The sequence below is a fragment of the Psammomys obesus genome, unplaced genomic scaffold (assembly GCF_907164565.1).
Source record: "Psammomys obesus unplaced genomic scaffold, mPsaObe1.curated_primary_1811, whole genome shotgun sequence".
NCBI lineage: Eukaryota > Metazoa > Chordata > Mammalia > Rodentia > Muridae > Psammomys > Psammomys obesus.
This window is the reverse complement of record NW_026595981.1, coordinates 26,353,471-26,369,502: the sequence shown is the minus strand read 5'-3', so window position 1 is coordinate 26,369,502 and position 16,032 is coordinate 26,353,471. Positions and strand designations below refer to the sequence as shown.

The window sequence follows — 16,032 nt, the reverse complement described above, 5'->3', positions numbered from 1 at the left end:
TTCCTTCCTGACCCTGAAGTGCTGAATTCTACGTAATTTTTCAGTTGTTTTATGAATTTTATTGTGCCATAGATAATATTAAGCAACGTGAACCATAGAACTCAATTAGTTTGATATTCTCCATTTATGTCAGAATTGGGAATGTGGAAAGAGGAGTGAAGAGATGGCTCAGTGGTGAAGGGCACTACTTGTTCTTGCAGAGGACTGAGTCCATTCAGCTCCTAGCCACCTGGAACTCCAGCTCCAGGGGCATTTGAGACCTCTGGCCTTAGTGGATGCCTGCACTTGTGTGTGTGTTCATATGTATGTGTATGTTCTCCAACACACATAACACATACACACACAATTAAAAGTAAAATCCTAAAGAAAATGTACAAAGAAAGACCTCATTCCTGAAGCATGTGGATTCCGAAGCACTGTCATTGGCTCCTAGTCCATTCTTACTCAGTTTCACAAAATTTAGGGTTAGGAATTAGTCACTTATGGCTGTAGAGATGGGTCAGCCCTTAAAGGCGAGGCTAACAACAAAAAAATGTGAAATGTAAGAGTTTGGTTCCTGGCACCCACAGCTGTCTCTTTAGCTGGAGGTGGGGGTGGGGATCAGTTATTTAGTTCATCATAGATTTTGTTTTTATTTAGAAAAGAAATTATGATTTTAAAGTATGGACTGCCAGGCTAAGGCTGTAGTTGGCAGAGTTCTCAGATGACATATGCCCACCAAGCCCTTGGGTTCTGTACCCAGTGGCACATGAAACTCTTGGGTGACATAGCTGTAATTAATTCCAGCACTTGGGAGGTAGAGTTGGGAGGATCCGAAGTTCATCCTTAACTATACATTGAGTCTCAGGTCTGGAATACTCGTGACTTTTTCTGAAAAAAGAGGAAGTATCAAAGATAGATGGTCAGGCAGAAGTAAATAATAATAATAATAATAATAATAATAATAATAATAATAATAATAATAATAATAAAGAACTTGACAAAAGAACAATGGAAATTAATATAAGCCTTGAACTTTTAAAAAGGTTTTTGGTTGTGGTGATGTTTTTGAGACAGGGTTTCTTTGTGTAGCTCTGGCTGTCCTAGAACTTACTTCGTAGACCAGGCTGACCTTGAACTCAAAGATCCGCCTGCCACTGCCTCCTAAGTGGGATTAAAGGCCTGTCCCACCCTGCTAATTTTTGTTGTTTTTTGAGACACTGTCACCATGTTGCTCTTGCTGACATTGAAGGCACAGTCTTTTGCTTCCTCTGTATTGGATTAAAGGCTCACACCACACTCACCCCAGGAAAAGTGCTCATATGAATGAAGTCAGGAGTATGTCCATTTCCGGCCTGCTTGAGATGCATGTATGCCCGTGTTTCATGTATTAATATTTATTATGAATAGTATTCCTTTTTTTCTTTTTGAATAAGATCTCATCTAGTCCAGGCTGGCCTTGAATGTGCTGCATAGCCAAGACTCCTGCTGATGGCCTTGGTGTCATTTCCAGATGAGCTGTTGGAAGGAGACTATTGTGAACATTCATGTATAGTAACTCTTAACAACATAGAGTTTTAGAATGTCTGAATATATAGCAAAATTGTTTTTCCTTGAAATTTTTAGGTTCAAGTGTGGTAGCATACAATTTTAGTCCCAGCACTCAGAAGGAAGAGACAGATGGATCTTTGTGATTTCAAAGCCAGCCTGTTCTACATAGTGGGTTCCAGGCTAACCAGGGCTGCATAATGAGAACCAGTCTCAAAAATAACTAAAAAGAAATACTTTCCTTATTATTGTCAGCGTCCTTTGTTTGACTTTCTTGATGTGAAGCCTGTGTTAGATCGTTCTTCTCTGAAGTTGTAGCTATTATTTGTAGTATCTATCTAGTAGGGATCACATTTTCCTGTAAGTGGTAATTTGTTATTAGTCACACAATATTGTCAACTAGTATGAATTGTGACTATTGTCAACTAGTATGAATTGGTGTTAGAGTCTGGATTTTGGTTTTGTATTTTTTAAGTGTTCTAAAGCTTTGTTCTGTGTTTATTTGAGTTTTGAAAACAGTTTGGTTCTTAGCTTGCATCTAGGCTTGGGTCTGAGCATGCTCAGAGCTTCTGGTCCAAATCCATCTTGGCCTCCTTTGAGCACTCTGATGTCAGGTGTCCTTCCACTTTGGTTGGTAGGAATACAAAGCATTGCATGTCCTGTGTCATGTCAAAGTTATCCCACTTCTTTGGTAGCTTCTTCACACATGAACAATTCCGTGCTGAAGATGGAGCTTTCTGTAGACATCCGGGGCCTGTTCTATGCAGTGTGCCCTTTTCCACCCTCTGGTGGTGTGCCCCTAGGAGTTCCTCCTGCTTCCGCCTATCTGGGCTGTCTCCTCAACCCAGTGAATCTGCTAGGCTTTTGTGTATTTCTCCTTGCTCTGGAAACCCTCCACTTAGTGTAGATAATTAGAAGTCTCATGTTGTTTCCCTCCTCTGTCATGTATTGTCTATTATTTAAGGAGTGAATAACTATTGTTTTACTGATCCCCCCACCCCAGTGTTAATTAAGATGTACAAACATACTGACAAGATTGTGTTCTATCCAATTGCCTCGAACTAGTGGTCTTCTTGCTTTGGCAGCCTGAGTGCTGTGATTTGTAAACTTGCTACCATGCCTAGTCTGTCTGACTTTATTTTTAATTCTGTGTGTATATGTGTGTCTCCGTGGGATTGTACATGTGATCTGGAGATACAGGTCATGAAATAATCTGATGTGGGTGCTGGGAATTGAACTCAGGTTCTCTACAAGAACACAATATGCTGTTAACTGTTGAACCATTGTTTAAGCCCCCATCTGATTTTTATTTTATTTTAAAATTAATTTTATTTGCTTATTTTTATGTAGTTATTTGTCTACATGCATGTCTTTGTTCTGTATGCATGTCTGATACCTGAGGCCAGAGGCCAGAAGAAGGCATTGGCTCTCCTGGGACTAGAGTAACAGGTGGTTATGAGCCACCTGTTTGAACTCAGGTCCTCTGGAAGAGCAGCCAGAACGGTTAATTGTATAAGTACACATATGCGCACACACATGTACACACACACACTCACACACACCTGGCTTTTAAATAGAAGAAAGCCAAGAAGCAGGGTGTAGTGGCTCACACATGTGATCTCAACGCTCAGGATACTCAATCAATAGGATTCCTGAGAGCTCAGGCAACCTAGATTACAAAGTGAGACCCTTCTTACAAAAAGAAAAAAGAGAAAGATGCATCCTGTCTTCTGTAGTTACTGCTCAGCCCACTGTTCCCTTGAACTTTTTTCAGTAAACTTTATTTTATTCTAGGGGTAGGGAGAAGAAGCTGAGCTTGGTGATTCTTGGCTGTGTAGTCTTAGCACTCAGAAGACAGAGGTAGGATTGTCACAAGTTCAAGGACAGCTTGGCCTAAACAGTAAGGTCTGAGCTAGCCAGGGCTAACACAGAGATGATGAAATTAAAAACAATAACAACAACAAAAAACACCCTATGTAGATAAATAAATAGAGAAAGTTGATCACATTTCTATGTCTTGGCTTTTTTTCTCAAACAAATATGAGAGCCTCTGAAAATCTGGGGTTGGGCTGGGATCAAATGTTTTAAGGTACAGGTTTTAAAGAGCCAGAGCCAAAATCTCAGGAAAACAAACTAATGGGTTTCTGAAAGTTTTGAACAAAGATTAGAAACTGAAACTTGAAATTAAAAATGTTTAACTTCTATCCTGACACTAGAGTCTGTACAGCATCCTGTCTTCTGTGTAAGCCATCTACAATCAAAGGTCACTGCCTTATGAGATTACTCACTTTCTCCTTTCTTTTTTTGTTTTTTTGCTTTTTTTCTAAATAGGTTTTCCTTGTGTAGCCCTGACTGTGCTGGAACTGGCTGTGTAAACCAGGCTGGCCTTGAACCCATAGAGGTCTATCTGTCTCTACTGGGATTAAAGGAGTAGATTGCTTACTCTGTTTTTGAGACAGACTGATGAGTCCTGCAGGGGCTGCGCATGCCTGTAATCCCAGCACTCAGGGAGGCAGAGGCCGGCGGATCTCTGTGAGGTTGAGGCCATCCTGGTCTACAAAGGGAGTCCAGGACAGCCAAGGCTACACAGAGAAACCCTGTCTAAAAAAAGAGAAAGAGACAGCAATGAAATGGAAATCAAGAAGAAAAGTATAAAAGGTAACCAAAGGTATAAAGCGAGTACTGGAGAAATTTGTCTGTTCACTTGTTGATCAAATGTTTATTTAGCACTTAAAATGTATCTTCCTGGTCTAGATGCTGAGGTAAGTGTCTGGTGTTTGTCTTTTAGGGGCTCCCAGTCCAGTTGAGGTGACAAGATAAAAAGTTGAGGCCTCATAATAATCTTGATAATGTGTTTGGTGTGCCCCCAGTGCGGGCACAGCTCTCAGGACTTGGTATGTACACAGTCTGTATATCCCCCTGAACAGTTGTCTCAGGCTGCTGTGCCCAGACCGAATGTCCTAACTTCTCAATGTCCTGGTCAGTGATTCTGTCCCTCCTGGTCACAGGGAGCCTTGCAGAGTTTTTGTTTTTGTTTTTGTTTTTTTTTAAGCTTTAGGTTGGTTTATTCTACATTTTAAGATCTTAAACTCTGAAATTTTCCTGTTCTTAGCAAGTGAGTTTTTTTGTTTGTTTGTTTTTCTTTAGAGAAGCCAGTGTCTCTTTTTAAATATTCACATTGATAAAGACTGGAAGAAATAATGGAAAGCCAAAATATTTTAAGGGATTTTGGTTGTGGTTTTTGTGTGTGGGGTGGTTTCTTTCAGAAGTTTTGTTTCATGTGTATGGATGCTTTGTATGTATGTATGTCAGTGTTTCCTGTGTGCCCAGTGACCAGGACACTGGACCGCATGGAACTGGAGCTTTATGGAAGGTCACGCACCGCCGTGTGGGTGCTGTTGTTCTATGCAGATGTCCTCAACCTCTGAGCCATCTCTCCAGGCTATTTGTGTGGTCGTTTTTCTTAATGACCCTGGTATATCTCACCTCTACAGAATTAAGAAGGATGAAATAATTTGTGTGCATTATATATAGAGAGGACCAAATATCAAGATTTTCTTCTCAGACATTTTGGAGTCAAGAACATAAACTATAGGGAGACCTGCCCCAAAGGCTTTAGGGTGTAGATACAGGATGCTGTGTATAAAAAACGTACGGAAAGTAAGGTTCAACAGTCTCTCCCATTCTTCTACTCTCCTTCCCAGGGTCTCATGTATCTCAGGCTGGCTGTGAACTTGAACTTACTTCTGATTCTCCTGCTTCCATATCTCAAATGCCGAGTTGTAGGTGTGTGCCACCATGTCCCATTTATGTAGTATTGGGATCAGATCAGGGCTTTGTGTATGCTAGGCCTGCCAACACTTTACCAACTGAGCCACAGCCTCAGCACTTGGCCTGGTTCAGCATTTCTAAGCTTTCAGTTTTAACTAGTGTACAAGACTCAATTCTGGGTGTGTTAAAATGGCTGCTTCGTATCTTACACTTTCTTCCATCAAAAAAGGTTGGGTTATTTTCTGAAATGTGGATCTTTTGGGAAATATTTTCATAGCTATAAATCCTTAAAGTTACTCATTTGTTAGGCTGCAGAGGTGGCTCCTTGTTGCAGAAGCATGTAGATGTAAGTACTTATGTAAAAAGATGGACATTGGGGGCTGGAGAATTGGCTCAGCAGTTAATAATAAGGTGTACTGTTCTTGCAGGGTACCTGAATTAGGTTCCTAGTACCCCTGTCACTCAGCACTAGGGAGCTCTGACTGCCTTTGGCTTTCACAGACATCCACACATATGTGTGCTACCACACATATGGTTAAAAATAATGAAAACAAATAAAAGACAAAAATTGGGCCGGTTGGTGGTGGCACGTGCCTTTAATCCCAGTACTCAGCAGCAGAGGCAGGCAGATCTCTGTAAATTGGAGGCCAGCCTGGTCTACAGAGTTCCAGTACAGCTAGGGCTGCACACAGAAAAACCCTGTGTGTGTGTGTGTGTGTGTGGGGGATTTGCTGGGTGGTCCCGAGTTCAAGGCCAGCAAGGTCTACAGAGCTAGTTCCAGGACAGCCAAGGCTATAAGAAGAAACCCTGTTTCAAAAAAACAAGACAAAACAAACAAAACCCCCCAAATTTGGCCAGATGTGCTGGTGCATTTTTAATTCCAGCATTCAGGAGGCAGAGGTTGAGGGCCAATCTTCTAAAATAGCAAGTAGACAAGACAGCTACATAGTGGGACCCTGCTCCTGAACTTGCCTTGTCTTCCACTGGTTTGGCTTCTTGTGACAGCTTTTCACATGTAAAATTTGACATATGCTATGTCTATACCTCTTTTAATTTTTGTTTCATGAGTGTTTAATAAACCATTTTAGCTTTTTTCTATAATCCGACTCCCCCAATATTTTAAAGCAACAATTGAGCTGAAGAGATGGCTTAGCAGTTAAAAAGCACTGGCTGTTCTTCCAGTGCTTACTGGGATTCAATTCCCAGTAGCACATGGCAGCTCACAACTGTCTGTAATTCCAGTTCCAGGGGATCTGACACCCTGACACAGACATACATGCAGGCAAAACACCAATGGACAAAAAAAAAAAAAAAAAAAGTTATTAAAACAACAACAGCAAAATCCTAAGTTCCACTTAAATTTACTATGAGCATTCAGGGGTTCTTTTTTTGTTTTTGGTTTTGAGACGGTCTTTTCTATATCAACTAGCTGGCCTTAAATTCAGGGAGATGTGCTGCCTTTGCCTCCTGAGTGCTGAGATTGAAGTTTATGTACCACTGGACCATGCCTCAGAAATTGTTTTAATTTTATTTATTAAATAATCAAAGTAAAAAAAAAGTTGGTGCCTTATGGATGACATTTGGCCCTAGCATTTCAGAGTTACAGAGTTTACTTAATGGACAGTTATTTCTCCTCCATTGGTTTGTATTGTTGTCTTGAAACAAGAGTCTCACTATGTAGCCTGCTAGCCTGGAATTCTCTGGAAACCAGTCTGGCCTCAAATTCACTTTATTTTGTTTTTAATCACAGTCCAGGTGTTTTCTCTCTCTGACTTTGTGAGCCTTTGGATGTGTAAATCACCTCCTGTGGAGAAGGGTGGCTCAGTAACTGAGCCAGCTGTTGGGTGTTTCAGCTGAACAGCTTGCTCCGCCTGGGCTACTCAAATCCCAAGGAGAAGTACTGGCTGTGACAGAGGCAGGGTTGTTGGTGCCTGCTTTAACCTTGCCTGCTGCTGGTGTTTTGTTTTGTTTGCTGTAGTTGCCAAAGTTCTTTGGTGGCCTTTCCTGTTTCTTTTGAGTCAGGGTCTCACTTTGAGTTCTGGCTTGCCTGGAACTCTTAAGACATCTGCCTGCCTCTGCCCTCCTTCTAAATGCTGGGAGTAAAGCTATACTCCACCATGCCCAGCAGTTTTGCATTTTCACAAATGACTCATTTTTCCTATTAGGCTTTCTTTTATTTTTAAATTAATTTTATTCATTTGTCTGCATGTATGTATGTATGTATGTATGTATGTATGTATGTATGTATGTATGTATGTATGTACGTACATACTAGTACATAGCACACCTACCACTCTTTTCTTTTCCTGGTGCCTGCAATGGCCACAAGTGGTTGTTGGATTCCCTGGAACTGGAGTTACAGACAGTTGTGAGCCTCCAAGTAGGTGCTGGGAACTGAGCCCAGGTCCTCTGAAAAAGCAGCCAGTGATTTTTAACCATGAGTCATCTGTCCAGCCCCTATCAGGTTTTTGTAGAACCTTATGATTTAGAAACTTTCAGGTCACTGTTAATTTCTCCTGTCCCTTATTTTGGGAGGAGAAAACAGTGGTCAGGCCTGTTTCCATCTCATTCTGAGTGACTCCTGTAACACACAGAAAACTTTTTCTTCCTAAAAATGACACAGTAGTGATTTACTGTTTTCTGTGGGAGGAAGCTTATGACCCATTGTTTTCTTTTTTCCTTCCAGAGAGAATTTGGGAAAATAACAAACAAAATATTGTGTCTGAAAGAAAGGTTTGGGTAACAGACGTTCTGGATAACAGGTAAGTGTTTGACCTTACTTGGTGGTGGTGATTTACCATAATCTGCAAGTGCAGGGGGAGAGGGAGGAGTTGAAAATTTACATGTACTTTGTGTCAAATATTACAATAAAAATTTAACATGTGACATGGATTCTAGATCTCAGTAGCTCAGAATAAAATTACCCTTTAAAATGCTGTTTTTAAAGGTAGGTTGGTAACAAAAATTCTGTAATGCTGTAATGTAATCCTAGCATTCCAAGGCTGAGGTGGGAAAATCTTGAGTTCAGAGGTCAGCCTCAATTGAGGTAAACAACAATTGATCCTCTGTCTGAAAAACAAAAACAAAAAATCAAAAATAAGACCTGGGGGGGGGGGGAATAAGACCTGGGCATGGTGCACACCTGTAATCCCAGCACTCTGTAGGCAGGTCTTTGTGAGTCTGAGGCTAGCTACATAGCAGATTCCAGGACAGAACTACATAGTGAGACCTTGTCTCAAAAAACAAAAACAAAAATACTGTATTTTAGTGGGTTTGCAACTAGTTAGATTTGTTATTCTCATAGATCAGTTTAGCAAATATTTTTTTGCATCTACCATAAGGAAAAATATTTGTCGTAAGAGCATTGATTGTAGCATTGATTGTAAAACCAGGGAGCCAGGTGTGGTGGTGCACGCCTGTAATCGCAGTGTTCAGGGAGGCAGATGCAGGTGGATCTCTAAGTTCGAGGCCAGCATGGACCATAAAGCAAGTCCAAGGCTACACAGAGAAACCCTGCTTCGAAAACAAAACAACAAAAAATAAAGGCAGGCTCTGCTGTGCCAGTGGTGTAGCAGGGAACTCTCCTTCCCTGGTTCCTTTCTCTTTTTAGTGTGCATCGTTGTCAGTTGTTTGCAGCTGTGTGTTACTTTTGAAGAAAAAAAAAATTGAGACAGGCTCTCACTGTCTATCTCTGACTGTCCCAGGACAAATTTGTAGACCAGGCTAGTCTTGAACTCAGAGAGATACACTTGCCCTGTCTCCCAAGTGCTGGGATTAAAGGGTGTGTTGCCAATCTAGGCTTTCTTAATTACTTGAACACTTTGTCAGCTAGTCTAAAACTTAAGCCTTCTAGTAAACTGCTTCTTCATGATGAAGTCCAACCCAAGGGTATTTTTATGTTCTCAGTGGTAACTCTGACTGGACCAGAAAGCTACCCCAGTGCGTTATTTTGTTATGTGTATCGCACGACGATGTCCCATTACACACGAATATATGTAAACACAATGGCTGCAACCTGAGAAATAAATCTCAATGAACTAGGAAAGCAAACAAGACCGTCTTTGTCCAGACGTGGAGTAAGGTGTGCTGTGTCACCTAAAGCTGTTAAGAGTGAGCTACAACTAAATTCTAATGTTTTTTCTACTATGAGTCTTCAAGTAAGTTACATTTCAGGGCTACAAAGTCCCTAGAAAAACTGTAAATTAAAATTTACATTGTTAGGGTTTGATTATTTGTTGGGGATGGGCACCAAAAATAGAAAACTATTTATAATGTTTGTTGATTCCCCCTGCTTGGACTTTTTCACCTCTGCCAGGACAAACCAATTTCACCACCATGAGCTGGAGCTTCCTGACTCGACTGCTAGAGGAGATCCACAACCATTCGACATTTGTAGGGAAGATCTGGCTCACTGTGCTGATTGTCTTTCGAATTGTCCTAACTGCTGTAGGAGGAGAGTCCATTTATTACGATGAGCAAAGCAAATTTGTGTGCAACACAGAGCAGCCGGGCTGTGAGAATGTCTGCTATGATGCCTTTGCGCCACTCTCCCACGTGCGCTTCTGGGTGTTCCAGATCATCCTGGTTGCAACCCCCTCTGTGATGTACCTGGGATATGCTATTCATAAGATCGCCAAAATGGAGCATGGTGAGGCAGACAAGAAAGCAGCGCGGAGCAAACCCTATGCCATGCGTTGGAAACAGCACCGGGCTCTGGAAGAAACAGAAGAGGACCATGAAGAGGATCCTATGATGTATCCAGAAATGGAGCTAGAAAGTGAAAAAGAAAATAAAGATCAGAGCCAGCCAAAACCTAAGCATGATGGCCGCCGCCGAATTCGGGAGGATGGGCTCATGAAAATCTATGTGCTGCAGCTGCTGGCCAGGACTGTGTTCGAGGTGGGCTTTCTGATAGGGCAGTATTTCCTGTATGGCTTCCAAGTCCACCCATTTTATGTGTGCAGCAGGCTTCCGTGCCCTCATAAGATAGACTGCTTTATTTCTAGACCTACTGAAAAGACCATCTTCCTTCTGATAATGTATGGTGTCACAGGCCTCTGCCTGTTGCTTAACATTTGGGAGATGCTTCATTTAGGGTTTGGGACCATTCGAGACTCACTAAACAGTAAAAGGAGGGAACTTGACGATCCGGGTGCTTATAATTATCCTTTCACTTGGAATACACCATCTGCTCCCCCTGGCTATAACATTGCTGTCAAACCAGATCAAATCCAGTACACCGAGCTGTCCAATGCCAAGATTGCCTACAAGCAGAACAAAGCCAATATCGCCCAGGAACAGCAGTATGGCAGCCAGGAAGAGCACCTCCCTGCTGATCTGGAGACTCTGCAGCGGGAGATCAGAATGGCTCAGGAGCGCTTGGATCTAGCAATCCAGGCCTACCATCACCAGAACAATCCCCATGGTCCTCGGGAAAAGAAGGCCAAAGTGGGGTCCAAATCTGGGTCCAACAAAAGCAGTGTTAGTAGCAAATCAGGGGATGGGAAGACCTCAGTCTGGATTTAATCTTGGTTGGGCTTAAAACTTGGGTTTTCATAGTTTATGGTAAGCAGCGACTCGCTGAATAATGACTTCCATTGAGTAAACATTTGGCTCTGGTTATCTTCAGGGATGCTGCTGGCTCACGATCCAAACTCAGGGGACTCTGAAGGTGGAGCTGGGATGAGTGGGGAGAGGGAAACAGTGTTCCCAGGCACATGTTCTCAGCAATAATGCAGTTGCAGAACCTTACGTTTGTGTCTTCCGGATCCAGAGAAGAACAGACATATTTAAATCATTCTTGTTGAACAGTTTTTGTATGTACAGTATTATGGTACATTTTTTTAGTATGATAACTTTTTTTTGTATTTGTACATTGGACTGCTGTAGTTATACTTTTTTATATTAAAGGAAAAAATTCTTGTAAATAATGCCTGTTAAAGGCTAGTGTTCTTACTTTGTTTAGCAAATGTTACCTTGTGATTAGACCTCTAGGAGAATGGTGCACTTAATAAATTAAGTTATGTAGGGAAACTGAGGGAGAAATACCAGTCTTTGAGTCTTTGGAAGAAGATCCTTATCAGAAAGAGGCTGAGATCTTTCTTCTACCTGAGGAATCTTGGAGTCTCCTTCCTGTGACTGAGTTGTAGCCATTCTTGGCAGATATTTTCAGAGGAAATAAATGATTCACTACGAATTCCCTTTAAACACCCAGGATGGCTGCTATGTGCTTAGATGGTGTGTCTCTGACTTATGTTCTTTTAAAAAACTGATAAGCAAAGATGTCCTGGTCCGGCACACACCAATGAGCATGACGGTGCTGTGGTCTGAGCTGTTGCTCCCAGGAAGCAGAAGCACATGTGACACCTGAGAATGAACTGTAGGAAGCTGGGAAGCGGTCCCTCTTGCCCTGAGTCTCTGTCTATAAAGCCAACTGGTTTATGGAAAAGCTGGTCATGAATCTTTTCTATATTTGTTAACATTAGAAATAGAAACAAAAATTCTCAGATTAAAGAGTACTCAAAGCTGGGCTGGAGAGATGGCTCACAGGTTAAGAGCACTGGCTGTGCTTCCAAAGGTCCTGAGTTCAATTCCCAGCAACCATGTGGAGGCTCACAACCATCTATAATGAGATCTTGTCCCCTCTTCTGGAATGCAGGCACACATGCAGGCAGAATACTGTATAAATAATAAATAAATCTTTAAAAACAAAACAAAACCAAACTCAGTTACTTGTACTGAAATGGCAAGAGGCCTAAATCCAGATGCTTTATTTTAATAGTTTGCTGTAAAATGTATATGGTTTGCCATGTCTGCCATTGGAAGTTTCTGTCTGAATGGCTACTCTTCGAGATGAGTTCAGTATCTACTTCCTATTAGCATATACATATATTTGTTAATGGCAAGGATGAATGTTCATGAAGCTAGTGATTTGCAGTGTTTTCTTGCCATCTTCAGTCTTATACCACATTGGAGAGCTTTGCTCTCATCAGGCTCATGTTTGTCTTGAAGTGCTGAGTCTACATAGAACTTGGTGAGGTGAGTAGAACTTTATGTCCAGCAGCAAGCGTTTTCTGTGGGTGTGTTGCTCTTTCTAATAGAAAGCTTCTGCACGCCACCTCTAATTTTGAAATTTTGGAAGTACTACGTTTTGCTTTCTTAAATCTGAAGTGCTGCCAGGTAGTAGTGTGCACGCCTTTAATCCTAGCACTCTGGAGGCAGAGGCAGGCAGATCTCTGTGAGTTTTAGGCCAGCCTGGTCTACAAAGTAAGTTCCAGGACATGAAGCCATGGCTTCACGGTGAAACCTGTCTTGAAAAAAAAAAATATCTGAAATGCCAGTTCTCTGTTATTTAGAGCACTGGACAGTACCCAGTGTTTGCTCATTTGCCTTTGCTGTTGCCCTTTCCTTCCCTCCCCAAACCCATTTTATCCTCTAGATGTTTGTTTATGTACATTTGCTTTTTAAAAGATCTTTAAACTTTAGCCTAGTTTAAAGGTTCATTGTCTCTGACCTTTTTAGCAGGTGAAGCTAAAGAGAACTTTTCAGAAAATAATATATTTTTATATATCATGAGAAATTAATAGTTAAACAGTCCTTTCAAACCAGTTGATTAATAGGGCAATGCATATAATTTTAATAAGACTGGCAAGATTTTAATCACCTAAGTCTAGCTAAGATAACCCCTGGTTCTTGCCCTGCTGGCAGATGTCTTCACTGAAGGACAGAAAATGCACACACACTCCCAGCCATCTACCCAGAGCCTAAGGGAGAGCAGAGTAGCCTGCCCGTGGAAAGGTTGGGAATTGGAATGATGAGGGAAGGAGTCAAGCAGAAATGCCAGAAAGAACCAGGCAAAGGCATTTGGTGCCAGGAGCATCCATTGGTTTCTAACAATGCCCCAGTGCTTCATCTTGACTCATTAAGATGAGAATGGTTTTTTGTTGTTGCTGTTTTAATTTGTTTTTGTTTTTTAATTTTAATATTTGTTTTGTTTAGCCGATTCTAAAGCTTCTCAGAGTCTATAGAAACTTATTCTAGGTCACATCCTTATGTGTATACGCTGTAAAAGGTTATTTTTACCCTCTTGCTAAAGTTTTAATCATGACAAGGATTTCCCAACTCCTGATGCCTTCTTAGCATATTTCTTCCAGATTTTGAACACAGACTTTTGCAAAATACAATATTTACCCCTCATGACATGATCCTGAGGCTGGATAGAACGGTCAGCAGTTAAGAGCACTGGCTGCAAAACCAAAAAAGAAAAGAAAACAGGGCTTGGTGTTTCACACCTGTCATCCAGTACTCGGGGTGGCAGAGGCAAGTAGATCTCTGTGAGTTCGAGGCCAGCCTGGTCTACAAAGTCTAGAACAGCCAAGGCTACACAGAGAAACCCTGTTGTGAGAAACCAATAAAATCACTAACTGTGTTTCCAGAGGACAGGTTCAAATCCCAGTACCCACATGGCAGCTAACGACCAACTAACGATCCGCTGCTGCCTTCTCTCTGCAGACACATGCACACGTGGTGCACAGGCATGCACAGAGGCAAAATACACATAAAATAATAATGAAAAAAACCTTTAAGAATAAACACATGAAAGTCATGCTGAAAACAGGAATAAAACGATTCTGCCAGTATCTGGCTTGACCTGTTCAGATTCTACACAGACTCTGCCCATACATGTTTTTATCAAATAGCGGTTGGATGCTTGAGAAGCCAACGTGAGGGTGGAGGCCCTGATGAACCTGGCTGCTGCAGCAGTGGTTCGGGTGTGCCCACACCTGATTTAGCCAGAATCTTGTAGTCAGGTACACAAGAACAGGCTTTGCTCAGTGGTGGCGGTGCACGCTTGTAAGCCCAGCCCTGGGGAGGCAGAGGCAGGCAGATCTCTATGAATTCAAGGCCAGCCTGGTCTACAGAGTTGAGTTCCAGGACAGCCAGAGCTAAACAGAAACCCTATATCCAAAAACAAAATCAACTATTGGGATTGGAGTTCCAGCTCAGAGGTGAAATGTTTTTGCCTGGCACATAGGTCCTGGGTTCAATCCTCAGGTTTGGGGAGTGGAGCCCCAAACCAGAATTATCATCAGTTGGGTATATCTGATCTGGAACCTTCAAAAGCATGGTCAAACCAATGGGGTGTTGAGGTGCTTTGATTCTTCATGTCATGGGCATCTGAGGGTTTGGAAGGAAGTCAGTCTTAATCCTGTTAGTCAGACATCTGAGTTGCATGTCCAGTTTACGTGTGTATGCTTATGCTTCTGTCTTTGGAGAGATGGTCTGCTTCTAAAAGTAACGTGTAGGTGCTGATACATTGTAGGCAAGCCAGCTTTCAGTAAAGGGCAAATAGGATATCTTTTTTAATGCCCTTTTGTAAATCAAAGGGTTTTTCCTGTTATAAAAAAAAGAACAACTGCCGGTTGTTTGGGTGTGGGTTTTTGTTTGGGTTTGGGTTTATGAAGCAAGGTCTCATGTAGCCCAAGCTAGCCTCAAACTGTGTTGTAGCCAAGGACGACCTTGAACTCATCCAGAGTGCTAGGATTATAGATGTATATTAATCCCCCCAATCATTTTAATTGAAAGTTTCCAGTATGAGAATAATTTCATAACTATACAAATCTTACAATCGTGTAACCTCTTAAAGTCTGGCCACCTCAAAATAAAGCCCCTGCGCCTTGGAAAGTGCAGCTCGGAAAGAATTTCCACTTAGTCTGTATATGATAGATGAGACTAGATCACAGACACCATCAGATGTAAGAGCCGCTAGGCTGAGCTCCACGTTTACCACTCTTCCCAGCCACACGTCACAAGAGACTTGAAAACTTTCTATGTTCTCGTGTCTCTGATGTTCTGATAATGACAGTGTCTAGTGGGTTTGATCCGTACTGTTTAGAGAACAATGTTGTTAGAGAAGCACCCACTGCTCTCTCAATCCAGCTGTATAAACATTTATGCAACGGATATATACGTTTATATAAACGGCATGATCTCTCTAAAAAAAAAAAAAAAAAAAAAAAGGTTAAATTCTGCTTTTCAGGGTTGGCTACCATGTGCTTCCAAAAACTGAAACTTTAAAAAAAATTGTCTTCTTCAGTAAAATCTCTACCTCAGGCACCAAGTGTTGGTACATTTAGCATATTGGTTCTGGAAGATGTAGAAAATGTAGCTAGGACCTTACCTTTTTAAGGATTATTAAAATGTTAGCAGGCAGTGATGGCTACACACGGAGCTCAGCCCTCGGGAGGCAGAGGTAGTTGTATCTCTGAGTTTGAGGCCAGCCTGGTCTACAGAGCAAGTTCCAGGAGAGCCAGGCTACACAGAGAAACCCTGTCTTGGAAAACCAAGGGAAAAAAAATATTTCAATGTAAAAAATCAACTGTTGGCCAGTAATCTAATGTCGTGGTCATGTGGAGTGAAGCTTGAATGTTGCATGAACAGCTAAGGAATTACCCGTGTTAGTGCCAAAGCACCTATTGCCAATTTGTTCTGTATGGTATGTAAATTTTCTGTGTCGCAGACCAGCACTGTGCCCGAGGGGCTTGGTGTCTGGGGCAGTTTTGTCAATTCCAAATATAACATAGAAGATTCCTCTGTGATCTGCTCATCCTTTCTAAAAATGCAAACCCATGGACAACTAGGATATCAGGAGGCACCACTCAGCCATTTCCCCCATGATTTGTGGAAAATTGTACCCAAAGAGCTTAGTGGCTAACACAGAAAATTTGATGTACA

The 16,032-nt window shown here is 41.7% G+C and overlaps 1 protein-coding gene across 1 annotated transcript in view; it reads left to right on the top strand.

The window, feature by feature from the left end:
* Gjc1 (gap junction protein gamma 1) overlaps positions 1 to 11,204 on the top strand; it is an 18,108-nt gene extending 6,904 nt beyond the window's left edge. Inside the window, exons 2-3 of the mRNA XM_055620236.1 lie at positions 7,985 to 8,060; positions 9,614 to 11,204. Of these exons, the coding sequence (XP_055476211.1) occupies positions 9,634 to 10,824 (1,191 nt within the window). The 5' untranslated portion in view covers positions 7,985 to 8,060; positions 9,614 to 9,633 and the 3' untranslated portion in view covers positions 10,825 to 11,204. The remainder of the gene's footprint in view (positions 1 to 7,984; positions 8,061 to 9,613) is intronic.
* Positions 11,205 to 16,032: the final 4,828 nt, after the last annotated feature.